This window comes from Pangasianodon hypophthalmus, chromosome 10 (assembly GCF_027358585.1).
Source record: "Pangasianodon hypophthalmus isolate fPanHyp1 chromosome 10, fPanHyp1.pri, whole genome shotgun sequence".
Taxonomy (NCBI): Eukaryota; Metazoa; Chordata; class Actinopteri; order Siluriformes; family Pangasiidae; genus Pangasianodon; species Pangasianodon hypophthalmus.
This window is the reverse complement of record NC_069719.1, coordinates 10,046,409-10,067,166: the sequence shown is the minus strand read 5'-3', so window position 1 is coordinate 10,067,166 and position 20,758 is coordinate 10,046,409. Positions and strand designations below refer to the sequence as shown.

At 37.4% G+C, this 20,758-nt stretch overlaps 3 protein-coding genes across 3 annotated transcripts; 1 reads left to right on the top strand and 2 right to left on the bottom strand.

Annotated features, from left to right (window-relative positions):
• Positions 1-22: 22 nt before the first annotated feature.
• On the bottom strand, positions 23-2,412 carry olfm4.1 (olfactomedin 4, tandem duplicate 1). Its single transcript, XM_026934269.3, has 5 exons — positions 2,269-2,412; positions 2,017-2,178; positions 1,713-1,925; positions 1,042-1,189; positions 23-960 (listed from the first exon to the last, which is right to left on the bottom strand). The coding sequence occupies exons 1-5, from the start codon at positions 2,320-2,322 to the stop codon at positions 131-133; spliced, it is 1,407 nt and encodes a 468-aa protein (XP_026790070.3). The 5' UTR covers positions 2,323-2,412; the 3' UTR covers positions 23-130.
• Positions 2,413-3,611: 1,199 nt separating this feature from the next.
• LOC113538854 (leucine-rich repeat-containing protein 74A) lies at positions 3,612-9,725 on the bottom strand. The gene is made up of 13 exons (XM_026934264.3): positions 9,308-9,725; positions 9,045-9,220; positions 8,805-8,912; positions 8,431-8,524; positions 7,343-7,392; positions 7,170-7,251; positions 7,003-7,088; positions 6,509-6,703; positions 5,677-5,772; positions 5,323-5,466; positions 5,041-5,145; positions 4,621-4,706; positions 3,612-4,336 (listed from the first exon to the last, which is right to left on the bottom strand). Exons 1-13 carry the CDS (start codon positions 9,411-9,413, stop codon positions 3,730-3,732), a joined length of 1,935 nt encoding a protein of 644 aa, XP_026790065.3. The 5' UTR covers positions 9,414-9,725; the 3' UTR covers positions 3,612-3,729.
• Positions 9,726-10,617: 892 nt separating this feature from the next.
• On the top strand, positions 10,618-20,542 carry angel1 (angel homolog 1 (Drosophila)). The gene is made up of 10 exons (XM_026934457.3): positions 10,618-10,814; positions 12,057-12,959; positions 13,271-13,506; positions 13,696-13,765; positions 14,572-15,008; positions 15,674-15,806; positions 16,485-16,595; positions 18,837-18,867; positions 19,021-19,187; positions 19,845-20,542. Exons 1-10 carry the CDS (start codon positions 10,751-10,753, stop codon positions 19,979-19,981), a joined length of 2,289 nt encoding a protein of 762 aa, XP_026790258.3. The 5' UTR covers positions 10,618-10,750; the 3' UTR covers positions 19,982-20,542.
• Positions 20,543-20,758: the final 216 nt, after the last annotated feature.

Below are 20,758 nucleotides of genomic sequence, written 5' to 3'. Positions count from 1 at the left end.
AATGACAACATTCATTCAGGAATACTGCTCATAAGATTTTATTAATAAGACTCAAATGCAAAGCAGGACATTTTAGTGTACACCAAAAAGCCACATATATTTTCAGCTGTACTCAAATCAAAGCATTTTTTCAAATTTGGAGCTCTGTCTTATTCTTATTCTTATTCTGGTGGAACCACACATGATAGCTGACATAATATCCATCATTGTACATGTAAAGTTTCTGATCAGTTGGGTTGTAATCAAGGTAAACATACATTTCCTGGAACTTTTCAAAAGGAATGCTAACATAGCTCTCCTGTTTTGTGTGTGTGTTATAAATGTAAAAGATCTCCTCTGTCTTAATATCTATAGATCTGGTAGCATAAAGGACGCCACAAACCATGAAGGTGTTGCCTACTGATGGTTTGTAGATATTCATCTCATAGACTTCCTTTAAAGCAAATGCTGCCTCATCTATCTTACCCAGCATCAGTTTGCCCTTCGATTCTTCTGTAGCGTATGTCACCCACAATCCATTCTCATCAGCCGCAAAATCTAGGTTTTGGCTTCCTGAATAAAAGTAGGAGAATCTGCTACTAGCACTTGGCACCACCCTGTACCCTGCGGTCTGACTGGTCATGTTGTATTTACCCATGCTGAAAGGTTCTCTGAACTGATAGTACAGGGTGTTACCACGCACAATGTAGTTATTACCTAGACCTCTCCAGTCACGACTGGAGTAAAGATCATGGGTTTTCATTGGCTGTCTCATGATTAACCTGTAATAGTCTGCATAAACATTAACTTGGCTAACCAGAGTATTAGAAGAACCTGAGTACCAGTACATATTTTCATAGCCGGGCAATGGGTTTGAATCTTTGCCCCATCCACCATATCTATGACCTGCATTCAGATGTGCGTTCAGGTGACTAATCATTGGTTTACTGAGTCTTGATATGAATCCATGGTCACAAGAACCTAGAGAGAGAAAGTCAAAAGTATAAGTCATTTATGTTTCTACAAAGATAGCAGTTGTGTCCATGTGCTGAGGAGGCTTACCGATGTTGGGATTAAAAATCTCATTGTGGCGTCTCTCGCATTCCTCCAGTTTCTGCTGAAGCTTGATGTACTCTCTGCGTGTCAACAGTACCAGGTTCTTGTCATAGGTAGTCTCCAGTTCAGTCAGGATAACAATCATGGCAATGATCTGTATGATAAACATTAGGGTAGCAGAAATCACATAGTGAGATTTTGACATTTTCTGCTTTATGTAGTGCTGAAAACTACATGCTTTCCTGAACTGAAATTCTCTTTCGCATGTGTCTCAACTATGAAATTTAGCCTCAAAAATTAAAAAAGGAAGAAAACTGCATTTAATTGCATTTATCCAGCAACTTGATCAAAGTGTGACAGTCACTGTGTGAGGAAATCACACATAGCAAGCAAGATTTTATTCAGACTCACTGTTTTTACCACCATGTTTGTTAAACTGGCTCCTTACCCAACATGATCTTTGCAGAAATCTGAGCCAAGATTAAGTAAAAATAAAAACATTTCCACATCATTTTGGTAAAATATATTTATAGTTTCTTAATGTTTAAGTGTTAAAGTATGTCATAGGCAGAAAAACCCTATTTTGTTTGCCACAATTCAGCTACGCCAACACCTGATGGGTTATCCCATACCATATGTACACATATGTAACGCATGATAACGCAATACAGTTTTACCTCTTTGCGAATGCTGACAAGCACTGTAGAAGAAATCTCAATGGATGCCTGAAGCTCCACAATCAGAGCTTCTATCTGCTTGATCTGAATCTTCACCTCCTGTATCTGAACCTCAGTGTAAGAGTCAGGGTCATTCTCCATGATCCCAATCAGCACTGTGAGGTTCATAATCTTCTCCATGTAAATCGTAAGCTTGATCTCAAACATCTCAATCTGCAAAGATGAGAGAATAACATTAGAAAGAACCTGCACATGCTGTTTTTTTCTGATTCAGGGTTCGTTTTGTTTGAGGTTCTTCTTATACCTTGCTGATTTCCAGCTCTAACTTGTGACTGATCTGCACTGAGGACTTCTCCAGCAGCTCCAGCTCCCCCATGGGGAATATGGTATCAGGTAGGAAGGCCTCACAGGTGCACGTCTGGCCTGGACTCACAGTCTCATTCTTCTCGGCCAAGAAATCCAGAGGCTTTGTTTAAAAGAAAAAGATAATTACCTTGTAAATTCCAGACCACTTTGAAACAACATAAAGAAGAGAAGCGACTGAGTAATGACTTACCCAATAGGCAAGAGTGGCCCTAAGGAAGAGGAGACAGAAGAGTATGGTGATCATTCTGAATCAGGTAGAGTGCTTCTGCTTCAGAAGTCAAAGCTCTGTGGCTTTTTAAAGGATGATTATCATAGCACTAATAAATCATCAGCTGGAGTCTTCACACAATTACTTCCCAACAACTGAAAATCTTCTTGCATCCTGTTCATTAATGATGTAATATACTACATGTTCTGTAAACATTACACTTATCTCGTGTTTCTGACTAAAGGATACAGGTGCATTTGCATTATACATTTTCCCAAGCTTGTCATAATCTGATATGATCACACACCCAGAGTGGAGGAATTGCCATTTTCATCAGTTATCAGTGGAACACAGCACCTGAACTAAAGGAGTCCTTTATGGCTATTTATCTTTATGAGGGCAAAAATTCAAAGAGAAGTATAAGGTGCAAACTATCAGTTTTGTTAGCATTGCTCAGAAATTTGTTTTTCTTTCTTTCTTTCTTTGCTCAGAAAGTTTTTTTTAAAGATTTTATTGAAACATCATTCGAGAATGGTTACACTTAAGTAATTATTGTTTGTGTAAAATGAGGGGAGGAACTATATGGAAAAGTTCCAATATGAAAATCATACACAGTTTTAAATATATCAGAGTTTAAGCTTATAAATGCTCAACAAAGGCTTTCAAATTTATTTCTTCTACATTAATTTATTCTCTACTTTATACTCTACTTATTACTTATTACAAGAAAGCATTCCTCAAAGCCTTGTTGAATGATTAAGAGTTCTAGCTATATAAGTTTTGTTGTACTTGGAACCTTCTCTAAAAGAGAAACCCTCTGTTGTAGAATTCACATAACCTTTAGAGAGACAAACTAAAGAACCCTTTAGAGTGCTAAATGGATCCTTACTTTGTAATATCTTATTTTTTAATTTGTTAAATGATGTGAAATCTATTTTCTTTTCCAATTTATCAGACCAATAAAGAAATGCAAGCTGTTTGATTTGGTATGATTTTCATCTGGACAGTTCATCTGCTACTTTCATTCATTCATTTATCCCAAGAGCACTGAGTGTTGGTGAGAATGCACGGTTATTCAGACCTAAGGGCAATTTATTGTAGCCAATCCACTTACTAGCATGTTTTGGGAGGTGTGGAGAACATGCCAAACCCCACACAGACATTAATACTCAGGATCAAACTGACTCCTGGAGCTGTGAGGTGGTAATACTAGCCACTGTATCACTGTTCTGCCCCAAGTCTGCTACTGTGTCATAAAAATAAATAAGCATACTAAGTGAATTTTATTTAATGTCATAATTTATACTTGTACAGAATAATGGTAATGGTTATAATTATATCCATATAACATTGCACGTTTTGTGTCAATCATTATTACATATCTGAATTATGACATCGAGCTATACAGACTAGCTTCATTAAAAATACTCTGAATTGGTGTATTCATATTACATTCTTTCCTTTGAATGTCTTTTCTGCTTTTTTTTTACTTTTCTTTTTCTTCCCAATGGAAACTTTTACAGTGGGTTGCTCAGTGTTTAATGCAGGTCTCGATCTGGTCAGGTTGTTGTCAGTGGGACTAAGTTTGCTGTTTGTTTCTGTTGGATTGGGGATAGAGTTCATGCCCTGGGCTGATGCAGGTTTGGTTAGAGAAGGCAGAGAGTTGCGATTGTCCATTAGGTTAGGCTGGGAGTAAGAGCGCATGGCTGGGAAACTCAGGGGCCTGCAGGATGCAGCATTCTCTATCATAGGAAGTTGGACATGCTCGCTGCTCATGTTGGTGACAGAGTAACGGCTGCTGTTAGAAATGACGATGTGGTGCCAGGAACTAAGGGGCGTGGCTGAGAAGCGCTGAGGGCCACTGGAGTCCTCTTTAATTCCTCCTGGTGACATGACTATGGAGGTATGTGGAGTAACGGCCTCAACAGCTGACTGAAAGGTCTTGAGGATGCGCTCACTCTTCTGCTTCTCCTTCTTCTGACGGGACTCTACTTTGCGCAGCTGTCGCCGATGATCCCGCATCATCTGCTTTCTTGTGTCAGCCAAGCCTCTGTAGGATGCCAACAAGGGGTGTTAATTAAGGGGGGAGGTTCTTATCCTGCACTTCTTATACTGTACTATTAAAATGAAAATAAGGTAACACTTTATTCATCCTGGATTAGACAGCAAAAAAAATTCTACCATATTTTAGTAGATATTAAATTGCAATCTTGCTAACTAAGACCTTCTAGGCAAATGCTAATACTAGAGCAAACATCGGAGACAAAGGAAGCCCAAAAGATAATGGGTTTGATTTGTATTATAAAATTGATTAGCTTAAAGAAATCATCGCACCTATAGTCTACCATGCCCGTTCCTTCCCGGTCTAGTTTTAGGATGAGCTGTTCAAGCTGAAAGCGATCCAGTGGGATGTTAGATTGCTGTAACAGAAAGTAACACGCTGTAACTTTTGGGAAAAAAACAACAACAGACATTGTTAAGCTAAATAAGAAATAAGGGGAAATTACAAATGGCCATTCAGAATTGTCTAAAGACACCAATAGTTTATGCTTATATACTTTATAGGTAATTGTAATATACTTCATACTTTATATACTTTTTATATTTTATAAATACTAAACTGAATTTGTACACCCTGGAGGGCTTTGTTTTTTTGTTTTGTTTTGTTTCTTGAGCAACAGTGAGTATGATTCAGAAGCCCGAGACACAGCAAATGCATCAGCAAATGTTAATGACGAGGATATAGTGTCATGCCTGCACAGCCTTTCTGAATTCGGAGACAGGAACATGCATCGTCCCATCTTTATCAATATTGCGGAAGAAATCCCACAGCCGTAGCTTGCGCTGATCAAGATAATCCTGCAAAATAACACACGGCAAATGACACTGTTCGAAATTTAACACAGAACACTACAACTGCTATGATGGAAATTTGACTCTACCAGTAAACATTACATTTACAGTAAATTTGACGATAATGTTTATCATTTTCATAACGTCCTACACAGTCACCACCAATAAACTTTCCTGGTGTACCTGAATGACCTTCATAGGGTCACGCCTCTTTGGAGGCTTTTTGGCAATAAATCCTCCTACACCACCATAGTGCACCTCTAAAGCAGGATGTTCTTGACATGTCAACTCCAGCAGCTGTACAAAGATTTCATTCACCAGCACGTTCTAGCACACAGACAGTGCCATAAAGAGGTGGTTTAGTGTATTGTTTATGAGTACGACAAACAGAACAAATGCATATTTAATCTAAAAGCCTTTTACAATGCTAAATTTTAAATAAATAAGAGATATACTATCTGATATACACTGCACTGTGCAGGGCTGGGTTATGTTCTCTGAGTTATCACTGTCCTTCATATCATACATGAGACTCACACATATGTTGATCTCCTCGAGGGCTGTTTTCAGAGAGTTCTTTATGACACTGATCAAGGCCAAGGCACCTTCTACTGTCAGAGAATTATAAGCCAGCTGCAAGAAGGCACAGCATTTACTCTTCTCTGTGAACACACTGCATGTGACAAGCCATTAAAAAGAACAAATACACTGGCGGCTAGGATTCTGGCCAATGTCAAGATAATGTACAACATACAGAATATGCTCATACAAACTGAATATGCTCCACATCTAAGACCATCAAACAAAGAAATCTTTCTGTTTCAAGAACAAACTATAAAAAAGTGGTGAGGATGCTTATGTGGCAAACATCTACAGTTACCTATTTTAAAAATCAGCTTAAAACATCTCTGTTTACTTTAACTTTTCTCTAGTTTTACATTTATTTCATTTGACATTTTATGAGCAATTATGGTATTTATTTAATTTGTAATACATATTTAATTATAAGGGTTGTTATTCCTGAACTACGCATCCCTGCTTTACCCATTTTGCTATAACAAGTTTTATCTTAATTACTTATTTCTGTTATGGCTATTTTATTATTAAATTCTATTATTTTAAAATGATGTATTTTTATAATTCCAATTATATTGTTCTTTTCTTTTCTTTTTTTTTTTTGCTTGTTCCCATACTGTGTTTTTCTTTTCTTTTTTTCTTTGTAATACACTTGGAGCTGCATTTAAATTTATGAAAGGGCCTATATAAAATTATTATTATTATTATTATTATTATTATTATTATTATTATTATTATTATTATTATTATTATTATTATTATTATTATGAAATCTAACCTGTTTCACACGCACCTTCAGTGTTCTGAGTGTGTCGTTGGCCTCGAGGCCTCTGCAAAGCATTCCTACTCCTTCATCACTGATGCGGTTGTTACTGAGGTCCAGGTACACTAAAGTGTTGTTGAATTTGAGAGCTTCACCCAAAGCCAGCGCTCCTTCATTGCCAAAGCCGTTCCAGGAGAGGTCTAAGTGTTTCAGAGTCACATTGACCTGATGGAGAGAATGAAAATTCAGATATATTTTTTTCTTAGAGCATGAAACGTCTCAGGTAGCCAACTTGTCTTAGAGTAGTAAGGCCAAAAGACTGAGAGCGAGGACTTCCGAGGCTACTGATGAAGCCCTTTAGATAAGTGAAAATACATTCTTCAAGGTTAAAAACCCACAGTATTTAACTACTGTAAAATGATCTTAATAATACATTATATATTATGTTATTTAAAAATGATTACATTATATACTATATGGTAGTTTCTTTTTCTAAGTTATGTGTGTTGTATAGCTTCTCATACTTTAAGTCCAGCGCAGAAAGCCACAGCACCCTTCATTCGGAGGTGATTCCAACTCAGATTAAGGACCTCCACACCCTCATTATTAGCTGCATCAATATAAAAATAATTGTTTTATTAACACCTCTAAAATATGCTAAGTATTACACCTTTTCCTAAACTGTATCTACCTAGCATTTGGCCAAGGTATTCGCCTGCTCTTCCACAGAACTTATTGTGACTCAGGTCTAACTCTTTTACTCTGTAATTGGTCTAAAAAGAAAGTTCAAAATTAGTGCTTTTGAAAATCACAAGAACAATGTTTTTGCTTACCTTCAAATCAGTGGATTATGTTTTAACCTACTGTAAATGCTTCTGCAAACCATTTGGCATCATCCTCAGAGAATTCATTTCCTACAACGAAAGAGACAAAATATCTGATTCTGGGATGTGCTCATTTTTTCTCAAATTTTCTTGGATGTAGTAAACTGGCTAATTCTTACACGAACAACATTTACATGATACCACAATTAGGGTGCCATTTGTGTCCCATTAATATTTCATTTATAAATATGTATCTAAATTAAAAGTGAAAGACGTTTTAAACACATGCAATATGTTCGTCACAACAATCTATGTTTGAAATATTTGAGATAAATAATTTAAAACATTAATAAAATTTACAGCACTTAGAAAACAGCATTTTTGCTCATCCCAGCCCACTATAACTACAATTTTCCATAAAACATAATCATTAAAACAATTTTAAAAACTTATTTTTGCATTCACGTGTGAATCCATTCATCATCTCTTGCTTGAAAAGTCATCTATTATAGGTTATGCAAAATGTACTTTTACTGTCCCACTACTTTCACTCAACTGTGTTACCTGGACACCTTCACCCGTACGAAATATTTGGATTATTCCACAAGTCACATGTTCGTGTTCACATGTTCATGTGCATGTTGCATCAGCTTAAATTTCCTGAAGATTATGAGAAGAAGAAAAGTAAATTCTCTCATACTTTTGCTTTAATTTCAATAATATTATGATATTTATTGAGGGGCTGCTCTGAAAGTACTAATTGAAAGTAATAACAAGTTATAATTGAAAGTCAGTTATTAAATTAAAAAATAGGGTTTTAAGTAAATCTTTTAAGTAAGTTAATGTCCTCACACCATTAGCATGGGTGGTGGTTAAGCACATTTTGTGTATTTGCTGATTCCATGCTTAAAAAAAATCCCACAACTCTGTTATTTTTATTCTATTTTTATTTTTGTTTTTTTATTATTTGCCATTATCAGCAAAGAAACCTTGTAAAAAAATGCAAAAAATGCATGTTTTTCTTTAATTTAATGTTGAAAATTTATTATTGTTATTATTATTTTTTTTATTTGGCACACTAAAGGCACACCAATCATGGAATCACTGAATAACAGTTTTAGAGAGTACCAGAAAGTTTGACTGATTTGATGGACACGTTATCCACCAGCATCTTTGTGATACATTCAGCTCCGGCAGATTGAAGATGATTGTCAGAGAGATCCTACAGGACGGAGTGAGGATCAGTAGATCTGCAGACTCTACTGGCCTCTAGTGCACAAGTATATATCTTGCACTCATTTAGTATCAGGAAATATTATACATCATATTATGCATCTTAATTATTATGAATATTAATAATAACAGTAATAATATTAAGGTATTGCAGTATGTTCCTTAATTATTATAAATATGAATAACAACAGTATTAAATATTGAAGTATTATAAAGATCTTAACGCATATCATTCTTAATAATAACAGTAATAACTATGACAAAGTTACCAAATGTTGAATAGTGAAATTGGCCTTCAGCATCTGCACAAGATATCGTGCTCCCTCATCCAGCAGAAAATTGTCAGCCAGTTCTAGCGTTGTTGTGTGTGTGTCAGTCTGTGCAGAACACAGAGAGTAAATATGATTGTGTTAAGCACATTTAGAAGGCTTATGCGTACAGTATATGAAATTGCTTTAGTGCTCATTAACACTCATTAACCCCTGGAGTCAAGTAATCATCCTCTTTACCACGAGAGCAATAGCCAGAGCTTTTCCTCCTAAAGGGCCGAGGCCATGGTGGTTGAGGTTGATGGTGGCACAGCCGAGGTTTCTCAGAAAGTAGCTGACAGGAACAACACCCACCAGTTTACATGCGTGCAGGTACACCTCAGCTGTGGACATGTCTTTCACAAAGCTCTTTTGCTCTATCATAAAGTGACAGGTGTCTCATCAGCCCATGAATATGTTTCAATTTTTTTTTTTTTTTAAATGTACTAGTTAAGTTCACTTACCTTCAGGTTCAGTGTCTGTATCCCACTCATCCTCCACTTCAGCCTGACAAGCGCCGTCTCTCTCAGCCAGGCTAAGACAATCCAGTGACAAGATGGACTCCTCCATATCACAATCCTCCAACCATACACTCAGATAATGAACTAAATTTGGCTCAACTACTAATTCCTCCAAAGCTTGATGTCTGTCTTCTCACAGCACAGTACTCCATCTGATGATGTGTTTATGTCTATGTTTACTTAAGGATAAATACAGAGCCTGTCTTAGCAACAGGAATACATGTGATACCCGTGCTGCCTGTGGAATACCTTTCAGTGTTAAACCTGTTGGCCCATACAGTCATGAAATATTCATCATCTAAGCATGAGGCAATCAATCATCACATTTCTAGAGATACAGTATTTCTCAACAAATTCTATCCTATTCTAGGTCTGCTAATATATGTAACTAAATCATTTACTCTAGTACCAACTAAGAAGTAAATTTATGAATAAAGTTGCTATAAAATGTTACCAATTTCCCAAATTCTATTCAGGTACAAACCAAAGATATCCAGTTAACTACAGTCCTACAGTCAGAAACTGTCACTGATGAACACAAATTGAATGATTAACACAAATTGCACATGATAAAATGATGATGATGATCTATAATCTTTGACTGCACAAAAAAAACGGCCTAAAAATAGCAATATCCTGAAACAGTTTTTGCTTTAGCTATTGAAGTACATGATTTATTTCTATTCATGAAATATTTAGTAACTAGATTAATCAACACCTGAATGTCCACAAGAAGGCGGGGTTTTCTCGATGGACAGGCAAACCCTGCTGAAAAAAACAACAGAAACTCTCATAGAATTTGTAATGGTTATAATAGTTATAATGGGAATTGTATTGGTTTTAATGGAAACTGTAATGGTCCCTGTGAGTCTCTACTGGTAATTTGTTGCCTTCTATTGTTAGAATTTTTATGTCTAGTGGATACCATTAAGGACCAGTAATGGTAATGGTTTTAACGGATAGCTGAAGGTTTGTAATGGTATATGTAGTGGAAACCATTAGAATTTCTGTGATGGTTTCTACTGGTTTTTTTTTTCCAGCAGGGAAATGATTGATGATCAAGTAGACACACCTCTTTATGCTAAATATATGCTATATATATATATATTAAATTCTATTTACAGATCCTGGCATGGCACACAGTACAGCATCTAACATCTTTCCCCCGTTTCAAATTTCCTGAGCCCACTACAGTTTTAGACTCCGTTACCCATGATTCCATGCTTTGTTTACAGCTGTCTAATGCGTGCTACACGCACTTGTATTCGCAGTGCACTGAGACGCGCGCGCGTGCGCACACGCGCTAAACAGTCACCAGGACAGCGGGATGAATAAAGTGTTTTTTTTTTTCTGAGATTATTTTCTTATCACACTAATAGTTGAGCCATGATTGGGAGCCTTATTTATTATGGGCTGTACCCGCTAACCCAGCTCTTCATTAGGCTCTCAGGTAAGCTCGGAGCTCGGCTACATGTGTTCCAGTGCTGCACTCCTCTCAGCTAACTAGCTAACTTTTAGCACTCAAATAGCAGCATTGCTAACTGCTTTCTAACTTAAATTCCACACATTACTCACACACAATGCCATTTATTAAATTCGTATGGAATTAAATAACTCCGTGTAATATCACAGTTTTACTGGTGTTTTTTCACACGCTTTGTTTGTCAAAGAAAACAAGTGGTGAGATAAATGCCTCTTAAATGTCCAAACATGGCACACTGTCAGGTTGTGTTCCAAATGGCGTCCTATTTCCTGTACGAGTGCACTTGGTATTGTATAGTGGGAGGATTTGTAATTCGGCCTGGTGTTTTTTTTACTCTGAGCAATACTAAATGAACTTGATATAAATTGCTTTTGTTCTCTTTCTGCAGTGTATTAAATAAACTAGCAGCCTATGGTCATGTTCAGGTTTGTGTTTTAAGCTGTGTAAAAAAAAATATTAATATATATTAATTTATATTAATTTTATGTATATATAACTTTTATTACATATATATATATATATATATATATAGTTATAGTTATATATATATATATATATATATATATATATATATATATATATAGTTATAGTTATATAGTTTAAAATAGATAATTATGATATTAAGATAAATATGAATACATATGATATATAATAAATATGAATAATTTGCATTAACATCAATTTTAAACATTTTTTTAAACATTTTTCTACATGGCCACTGGTCAGACTTTCACATTAAACAATTAAAATTAAAATTTTTATATCCTAAATTTTTTAAACACCCTTAAAAACACTATTCACATGCATGACAAATGCATATTTACATAGTTAAAACTGCACAAAATGTTAAATACAACCTGATGTATGAAGTCTGGCTTTAAGACTTATGAACCAGTGTGTTCAAGTATGTGGATCTAATGAAGTGTCTATACAGGAACTACATAACTTTGTTTAACGAAATAAGCTTTTCAACAATATATCATTCAACAGCAGTGAATTAAAACAATTTACTTAACAATACAAAAGGCAGAAACTTGAGATAAATTGGGAGGAAATTGGGATAAAAATTAAGTATTTGTATGTGTGACTTACAATTTGCCTATAATAAAAGTTTGAAAGTTGATGGAATGTTTTTTTTTTTTTATCTGGAAATTTTTCAGTCTGAACCAAAGAAAGGAAAATACTTCTTTATAATTGTGTTTTCTACAGACTCTTGGTGGAAACGTCATCCAGTGATCATTCATGGCAAAGCAGTGTGTGATGGTGGTGCACGTTCTTGCAGAAGGCTTAATGAGCAGCAGGCTGCTTTGTTGGATGAGTGGTGCAACGCTGGACCTGAAGCCTCAGAAACCCCTACGTGTACTCAGCGAGAAAGGAGGGAAGCTGAGGGACTGGTGGAGAGCAGACCTCTTCTTGAGATCACGGAGGTGGTAGTGGAGCAGAAGAGCGAGCTGGAGGAGGACAAAGAGAAGATTTGTTCAGCAGACTTGATGGATCCTAATCCAGAATCAGTGATGGAATGGGCCAAAATCCAGACTGCTGCCGATGAAAGCAAATGGAAGTTTAGTTCTGAGGAGGAAAGACAGAGATTTCAGGGGATGGTGACAGAGGCTGGAGGTGTCTGTCCATTCATGCCAGCAGGTGGGTTCTCATGTCACTTGGGTTCTTATAAAGCAGCTCCTTCCAGCACACTGACACATGCTGGCTCTGGTAACCATGGCCTTCTGAAAAGCCTACAAGAATCCCAAGCTTGCGCCAACGGAAACGAGTCCTTTGAACCAACAGCAGATGGTGCTGAAGAGAGTGAGATTGATGGTTCTAAAGTACCAGTACAATTGACTTCTGCTCTGTTCACCACTGATGATGTGTATGCCGATGACTTGTTCACCAGAGGAAGTGAAGCCCAGGCCAGTAATGGCAGTCTTGTGTATGACCTGAGTGCGCTGCTGGCGGACAACCATGCACCGTCCTTTAATCACACATGGCTCCAGCCTACGCCCACTGGTTGGCATTTTCCAGTGGGACCTGGACTGTCAGAGGTAGTATATCATCCGTTACAGTTCCCCGGCACAAGCTACTACCAAGGATTTCAAGAAAATACAAATTTTGAAGGTACTCTTTTTTTCATAAGTACTGCACTTCATTATTTCCAGATATTCGTTTTTAGCAGGAAATAATAATCGCACCAAAAGGACTTAATTTCAAATTTATTTTGGTTTTTGACATTTTTTACTTAAATGTCAACTTCAGTACTGGACTTATTCAGTGTTGCAGGCCAGTATGGACCCTAATTTTGGATTGGTATGTTTTGGCTTTGTTAGAATTTTATCTTTAAATACTACAGACTAGTACTGAACCAGTACATACTTACCAACTATCTGAGTATGTTTCTATCATGATTAACATTGTATTTTCTTTCCTAGTGGTGTGGAGGGTGTGGGAGGACCTTGGTAAAACCTCCAGTCCCTGCGTATCTCCCCACACAGCCTGTGTAGATCCTGGGTCTAAGTTTGACTTCACCATTATGTCCTACAACATCCTGGCCCAGGATCTGCTAGAGGCTAACTCAGAGCTGTATGCACACTGCTCAGAGAATGTGCTAGCATGGGAAAACCGTTTAGAGAATATTCTCAAAGAGCTACAGACCTGGGAACCTGATGTGAGTTAAAGCTCAACACTAATGCTTTTAAATTGTGCGTGAATAGTTTCTAATGTAGTTCTTTACAGATCACAGTGAAGGTGTGTAAAATAAATGTGAATCAATCAAGCCACAAAACTAGACATCCTATTTCAATTTGTATTTGTTTAGTTTTTTTAATTCTGGTTCTGTATATTGTTACACCCACAGATTATTTGTCTTCAAGAGGTGCAAGAGAATCACTTCCAAGAGCAGATGTATCCAGCCTTGATTGAGATGGGTGAGAACATTTTACATCTATAATAGCTGATCTGGGAATAACTTCTGTATTTACTTAAACCATTTTCTGGAAAATCTCCTTGCTGGTGATCTTGCTGTTTTGTTACAACTGTAACAGTATATTTTTTTGAAATTTTATTAGGTCATTAGGTTTATGTTTGAGTTCGCACTTTCCCTAACCTTCACTTTCTCTATCACATGACCTTCCTTCTTCTAATGCTTTACATTTAAGCCACTACCAAAATTATCTATAGATTCAGTAATACTTCAGCCTACATCAAGCATCGCCATACAGTAACTTACATAAGGATTCACCCTGCCTGATCGTTTCCACATTTTATAGTGCAACAACCTGGAACTGAAATGAACTTTATTTAGATTATATTTCATGATTATATTTTTATGCAAAATAGCCCATTGTAACTTTGAACACAGCAGAGGACAATATTAAATCCATTTTTAAGAATGAGAAAAAATATGGCACATCCTTGCCTCTGTCTAGAGAACGCCGTCCACCAAAGGTCAGTGACCGGGTAAAAAGGGGATTAGCCAGAGGAGCATTATAATCGGTTTTGTGTAGATTCATGACATACTATTTCAGTTCTGGGTGTTAATACTACAAAATGTGGAAAAAGTTCAAGGTGGGTGAATGCTGATGCGAGCCACTGTGTATGTAGTGATCCATGAGCATTCACTTCTGTTGATGAACAGAACGTGAGAGTTTAGCGTATAGTGTTTTGGAAACCAGGTCTTCGTACATGATTATCATCATGTTCATCACTAAGTCTCGCTCTCTTTCCTTCCCAGGATATGACTGTGTGTACAAACGTCGCACAGGCAACAAAACAGATGGCTGTGCAGTGTGTTACAACACTAAGTGCTTTACACAACTCTCTGTGCGCCTGCTCGAGTTCCAGCGTCACGAGTGTGAACTGTTGGACCGGGACAATGTGGGCATCGTGCTGCTCCTCCAGCCAACCACAGCGCATGGGGACGACACTACGTTCCGGCCCATCTGTGTGGCCAACACACACCTGCTGTTCAACCCCAGGAGGGGAGATGTGAAACTGGCCCAGCTGGCCATAATGCTGGCAGAGATTGACAGCATGGTCAGGCAGTGTAAGGTCAAAGGGCGTGAGTGCGAGATCATTCTGTGTGGGGACTTCAACTCCTTACCCAACATGCCACTCTATCAGCTGATCGTCACGGGCCAGCTCTACTACCATGGACTACCAAACTGGATGGTGCGTCTCAGTCCTCACACTTAAAGGTTCACTGACATTCTCAGTCACCTGAGGAACAGTTACTCTTTGCTTTTTCCTTACACATTACACGCTAATTCACATGCACACAATTCTCAACACTATTTACTGATGGCTTTCCATTAAATCTGAATGCAAATGTCATTTAGATCTCTGGGATCTTTATCACCCTTCCTATTGAAATACTCTTTGTGAAACTGTGCCCTAATAAACAACCCTCTTTCAAAGTCATGTAGATCTTTTTATACATGCTACAGGACAGCATTGTATGTATCTTGCAGTACACTTGTATGGACCCATCTGCACTTGTTCAATTTCTCCACTCGTTTATTCATGTCTTTCCTTCATTTTTTTCTGTTCACTCATCTGTGTGAATATACACAAAATAACAAATTATATAAGAAAATGCAAGAGAGAATTTGTGAGTGAGTACGAGGCAATTTAGTGCAAGTTTACACTTGCTCTTTCTCAAAGAGGTTTATTTAAATGAACTATTGTTAACAGCATACCCACTTTTTCAGAAAATACTAGAGAATGTTCTCCACCAAGAATAGAAGAAATACAGAGAATAGAAGCTGTGGATTAACAGACATAAATGTTTTAACATGATTAAGAAATAACGGTCATGTTTGCATGTTTAATTGCAGGTGTCTGGTCAGGAGGACTTGTCCTACAAAACCCATCACAGGCGGCTCTACGCTCCTTTGTGGCCCAGCAGCTTGGGTATCAGTGATAACTGTCGGTACTATGACATTTTTGAGCCTGAAGGCAAAGAATCAGGTCAGCAAATGTATGTGTGTTCCCAGAATACCCACAAGTGTGAGTGAGAGATTCTATTCGTATGTGTGTATACCATTTTTGTGGTTAGTCTGCTCAGCCCTGTCATTCATGGTCATGCTCATGCTCATACACACGCACGCACACACACATACGTGTATGTGTATATATGTGTGTATATATATATATATATATATATATATATATATATATATATATATATATATGTGTATGTATATATATATATATATATATATATATATATATATATATATATATATATATATATATATATATATATGTGTATGTATGTGTGTATATATATATATATATATATATATATATATATATATATATATATATTATTGTATATTGTATATACTACTATATATAAAACTGCTAAACATGCTTGGTGTAATCAGGTTTTGTTTTTGTCTCAATATATATATAAAAGTGTGTGTGTGTATATATAGTGCATTATTATGAATTATTTGAGGAAAAAGTACTTCCGTGTGAGTGTAGACAAGAATGCAGCTTTTTGAACTGAACGGAAGTCAATCTGCAAAGTTGAGGAGTATGCATATCCTGGTGCCAGTGTGTAGCTCCATTTTAAGGCATATGTGCTGTTGTGTGTGTGTGTGTGTGTGCATGTGAGTGAAGCTATATTTATTCTGTCTTCAGGGAAACTGCAGTACAATCATGACTTCCTGCGGCAGCTGCGTTACTGCCCGGCAGCCTGTGTGCGGCCCCCTGACCTGGAGCTCATACCAGGTGTCACCGACAACACTCCGAGTAACTATCTAACCTATTTTTAATCATTTTGACTCCAAGCACCAAATGTGGAAAATGAGTAGAGTGACACTGACTGTCTTCTCACACCAGCTGAGTCATGAGCCTCTACAATGGGATCATCTCATTTCAGTTCACTGATGCATAGAGCTACTCATTGGGTTGTTGTTATATGTTTCCCTGATTCAACATGAGTCAGCTTATAAATATAAATTAGTGTAAGGCCCCTTAAGGATTGCTAATAACAAAATCCTAGCATGCAGAGAGAGAGAGAGAGAGAGAGAGAGAGAGAATATATTAGTACAAAAAGCCTATGTGGACACCTGGTCATTGACCCTCCCATTCCAAAACCATGGGCATTAATATTGAGTTGTTCCCCATTGCTGCTATAACAGCCTCCACTCCTCTGAGAAGGATTTCCAGTAGATCTTGGAGCGTGTCTGTGGGGATTTGTGCCCAGTCACCCACAAGAGCACAAGAGGTCAGGCACTGATGTCTGGCAAGAAGGTCAGGGCCACTTGAGTTCTTCTACTCCAACTTTGTAAACAATAGTCACGTTTACATGGACACTTTTTGTTTCAATCGGAATGAAATCAATCAGATTGATTAATCCGATCGCAGTGTTTACAAGAACGCTGAATAAAGTAATCGGGTTGATATGCGCGTTTACATGACAGAATCTTCTGACATGCGCACAGTGCACGATTACACGTTTCCAGCCGTTCCAACATGCAGATACTAGCAGCCACGCTCTTGCCATTGCTTTTTTTTTTTCGTTTTAAAAAGCAGACTTAACAATTGCCTATTTCAGCTGCTAATTAGAAGACGACGAGCGCGTGATGTTTTGTGCGGTAATGCGTGTATTTATCAAGCAATTAAATGCCCCTTCCCGAGCCCAGAACAAGGCGTCTGTGGATGAGGGTCCGAAGCAAGGACTGGTGGGACAACGTCGTCTTGCACCACTTCAGAGACGAGGAGTGGAAGGAGAATTTTAGGATGACACGACAGTCATTTATGACACTATGTTCAATGGTGGAGGGGAACATGGCACCTGGTGAGGCTACGGTCAGAGCCCCAATACCGCTGACAGCCGTGCGTCATACGTCATTACGTGATTTGTATGTCATTGCACATGCGCAGAACTATCTGGTTTCATTTTCAACCTGATGAAGTGTTTATATGTCCTCTCCATCGGATTAGAAAAGGTTTAAACCACCCCTTACGATCCGAATGAAATTTTAATCGGTTTTGGCCAATTCATTCCGATTGACGTGTTTACATGTGACTTTTTAGATCTGATTGTGCTTCTAGTCCAATTACGATCGGATTATTAGTGTCCATGTAAACGTAGCTAGTGTCTTTAGCAATCTTGCTTTGTACACAGGTTTAGTTCCATTGAAAGGAAATGCTGCAGTGTACAAAGGCATTCTAGACAATTGTGTGTTACTTTGTAGCAACAGTTTGGGGAAGACCCACATATGGGTGTGATGGTCAGTTGTCCACAGACATTTGGCCATATAGTGTAAGTACTTGCCATTATAATGTTGCACTTAATAGAGTATAAAACAAATCGTAAAGCAGTGTCAACCAATTCAACCTGTCTGACTCAAACAAGTACACAGTATAGCTCAATACATAAAATTATAATTATTAAATGAAGATACATCCTGAAAGAAAATATTAAATGGTGATTCACAGCATACTTTACTCTGTGCTTTTATTATTGAATGCTTTTTGTGAAAAATGTAAAATGTTCAACACTTTGTTTTTCATTGGCTCACAAGATGTTTGCTAATTCACTGGTGAAACTTCATCTAGATAAAATCAAAAGTAACTGAAAAGGGTCTTTATATCCTGTGTCCTTTACCCTTCAGTGAATTGGCTTTTATTCCAGGGTAATTTTAGTCTGACAGTAAGGTGTCTCCCGTATCACCTTAGCAAGGAGTCAACAATCGTAAATGCTAGGGATAACTGTAGATGTTGGCATATCTGATATAATCTGCTGACTCATATCAGGGTTTTTTTTTTTTTTTTGATACACAATGCAGGCACAAGGCTACATGCTATACTGGACAGTTTTATAAGGTTTTATCAGTGGTTTGATATTTTAGCACAATTTGTATCTTTTGTAACCTCTGTCGTCTTATGTAAAGTGCTTAACATTTCCTTCAATCATTTAAAATCATGATTCTGTTATGCATTTTTTAATTTGTAAAACATATTCACACATATATTCTGTTCCAGCTCCTGAAGAAACACAGCCAATTCCTCCAAGGTGAACTTGACTCTTAAAACTGTCTTAAACTGTGATGCTTAAGAATAATGTTATTGGATGTTTTTTTTTTTGTTGTTCTTATGTTGGATACTGTATAAGAAAAAAAAAAAACATTTTCTTTAGTAACAGATCTTTTTGGTTTTGGTTTGACAGGCATTTCAGAAACACCATATGTCATGGCTTTAACCTAAGCTCTGTGTACAGCCAAAACATATCAGGCACTGAGTGCTGTGCAGTCACCACGCTGCACTCACATGGAGCTGCCATGGTCGACTACATCTTCTACTCCGCACGGAGAGAACACACTACGGGTTGTGATGGTAGGCCACAGGACACTATGTTTATAATCTCATTTCAAACCAGTGAAGTAGAATATACACACAGCTGTTTCATGTGAAGAGTTGTGTGTGCAGGGGTGGACAAACGATGTATTTATTAGCTAGCCTACCAGTTAAGTTAAAGCTCTAGTATGCTGCTCAGTCCCATATTTGCCAATTTAAGAAATTAAAAACTGAGAGTTAATGTAACATAATAATGTATGGTGAGCTAGTTAGCTTGTTAAGTGCATTAATACTTTCCTGCGCAAGTTTCTGAAGAAGCATCTCTTCTCTCAATGTTTAATGTCAAAGTGACTGTGTGTCCATGATTATGAAAAGGTCATAAGTTGCCCATCCATGCTATTTAATACAACTAGTAAAAATTGCCCTACTTTGCCCTATCATCAGATCACTGAGTTTGCATCCTGATGACAACACAGCCATCTATGGGTGGGAGCTCTCTGGGTGGGAGGGATGATGTACTCTCTCCCCTGTCAATCACAGTGATGCTAGCGAATCACGGGTGTTTTACATACTAAAAAACCAAATAGCCTGGATACACAATCTGTTTGTCCCGGACATCCAGGCTACTGATTTGTCCACCCCGGTGTGTGTATGAATTTTGTTTTATGGACTGTCTTATTTTATACCTACCTACAGACAAAGAGAAGGGTCTGAAGTTGCTTGGCCGTCTTGCTCTGCTGTCTGAAGCTGACCTTTGGTTGCTGAATGGACTCCCAAATGAAATATTCCCATCTGACCACCTCAGTCTGCTGGCCAAGTTTCAGCTCTGCTGAGTGATCAGGGTTCTAGCAAGTGTGACGCAGCCAAGCGGTGCATACATGACCCCAAGTTCAAGTTCCCAGTGTCGCTAGGGCCCCAATGCAGTGCACTTTGTTATAAGCCCAAGCACTGTTGTAACTTCTTTGAGGCCTTAATCAAGAGATGTGTTTTCTCATTGTTCCAACTACTGAAAGTCAAAGACAGGGTAAAACAGTTTTCTTCCCGTCAGAGATTATGGCCCAGTTCTGAACATCATCTATCATTTTAAATGGTTTCCTCCTTTTGACTGATGCAATTTCTAAAGGTAATTTTAGGCAAATGGCATTTTTTATATTTGCTGTCCAAAACTGATAAGGCTGTCTTAAGGTTGTTTTAAAATTTGAGTTAAGCTAATACATGGGGCATTGACAAATTGAGCTGTGCAGTCTTGTTGCCAAAACATTTTTAACATGGAAAATGCTGAACGTACCTCATTTTGTTTTTGAATTTATATTGGAGACTACCTGCTTTTGTTTTGAGCGGCTTCATATTCTTTCAGTGGAAGAAAAAATAAAATATCTTGCCAATAAATAGTATTATTGTGTGGCAGTGTTTTAAGTGCAAGTTAATGTGCTTTCAACCAGTCCTCCCTTCAAAAAACAAATCTCTGAAAATGTGCACATTTGGTTAATAAATTCAGGGCTAATTGATTTTATATATAATATATAAAACAAGAAATAAGATTTGAGTGGTTGCTTCAGTTGTCAGATTTAGTAATCAACCTGGTAAATCTTGCTTCTTTTCAAACACGA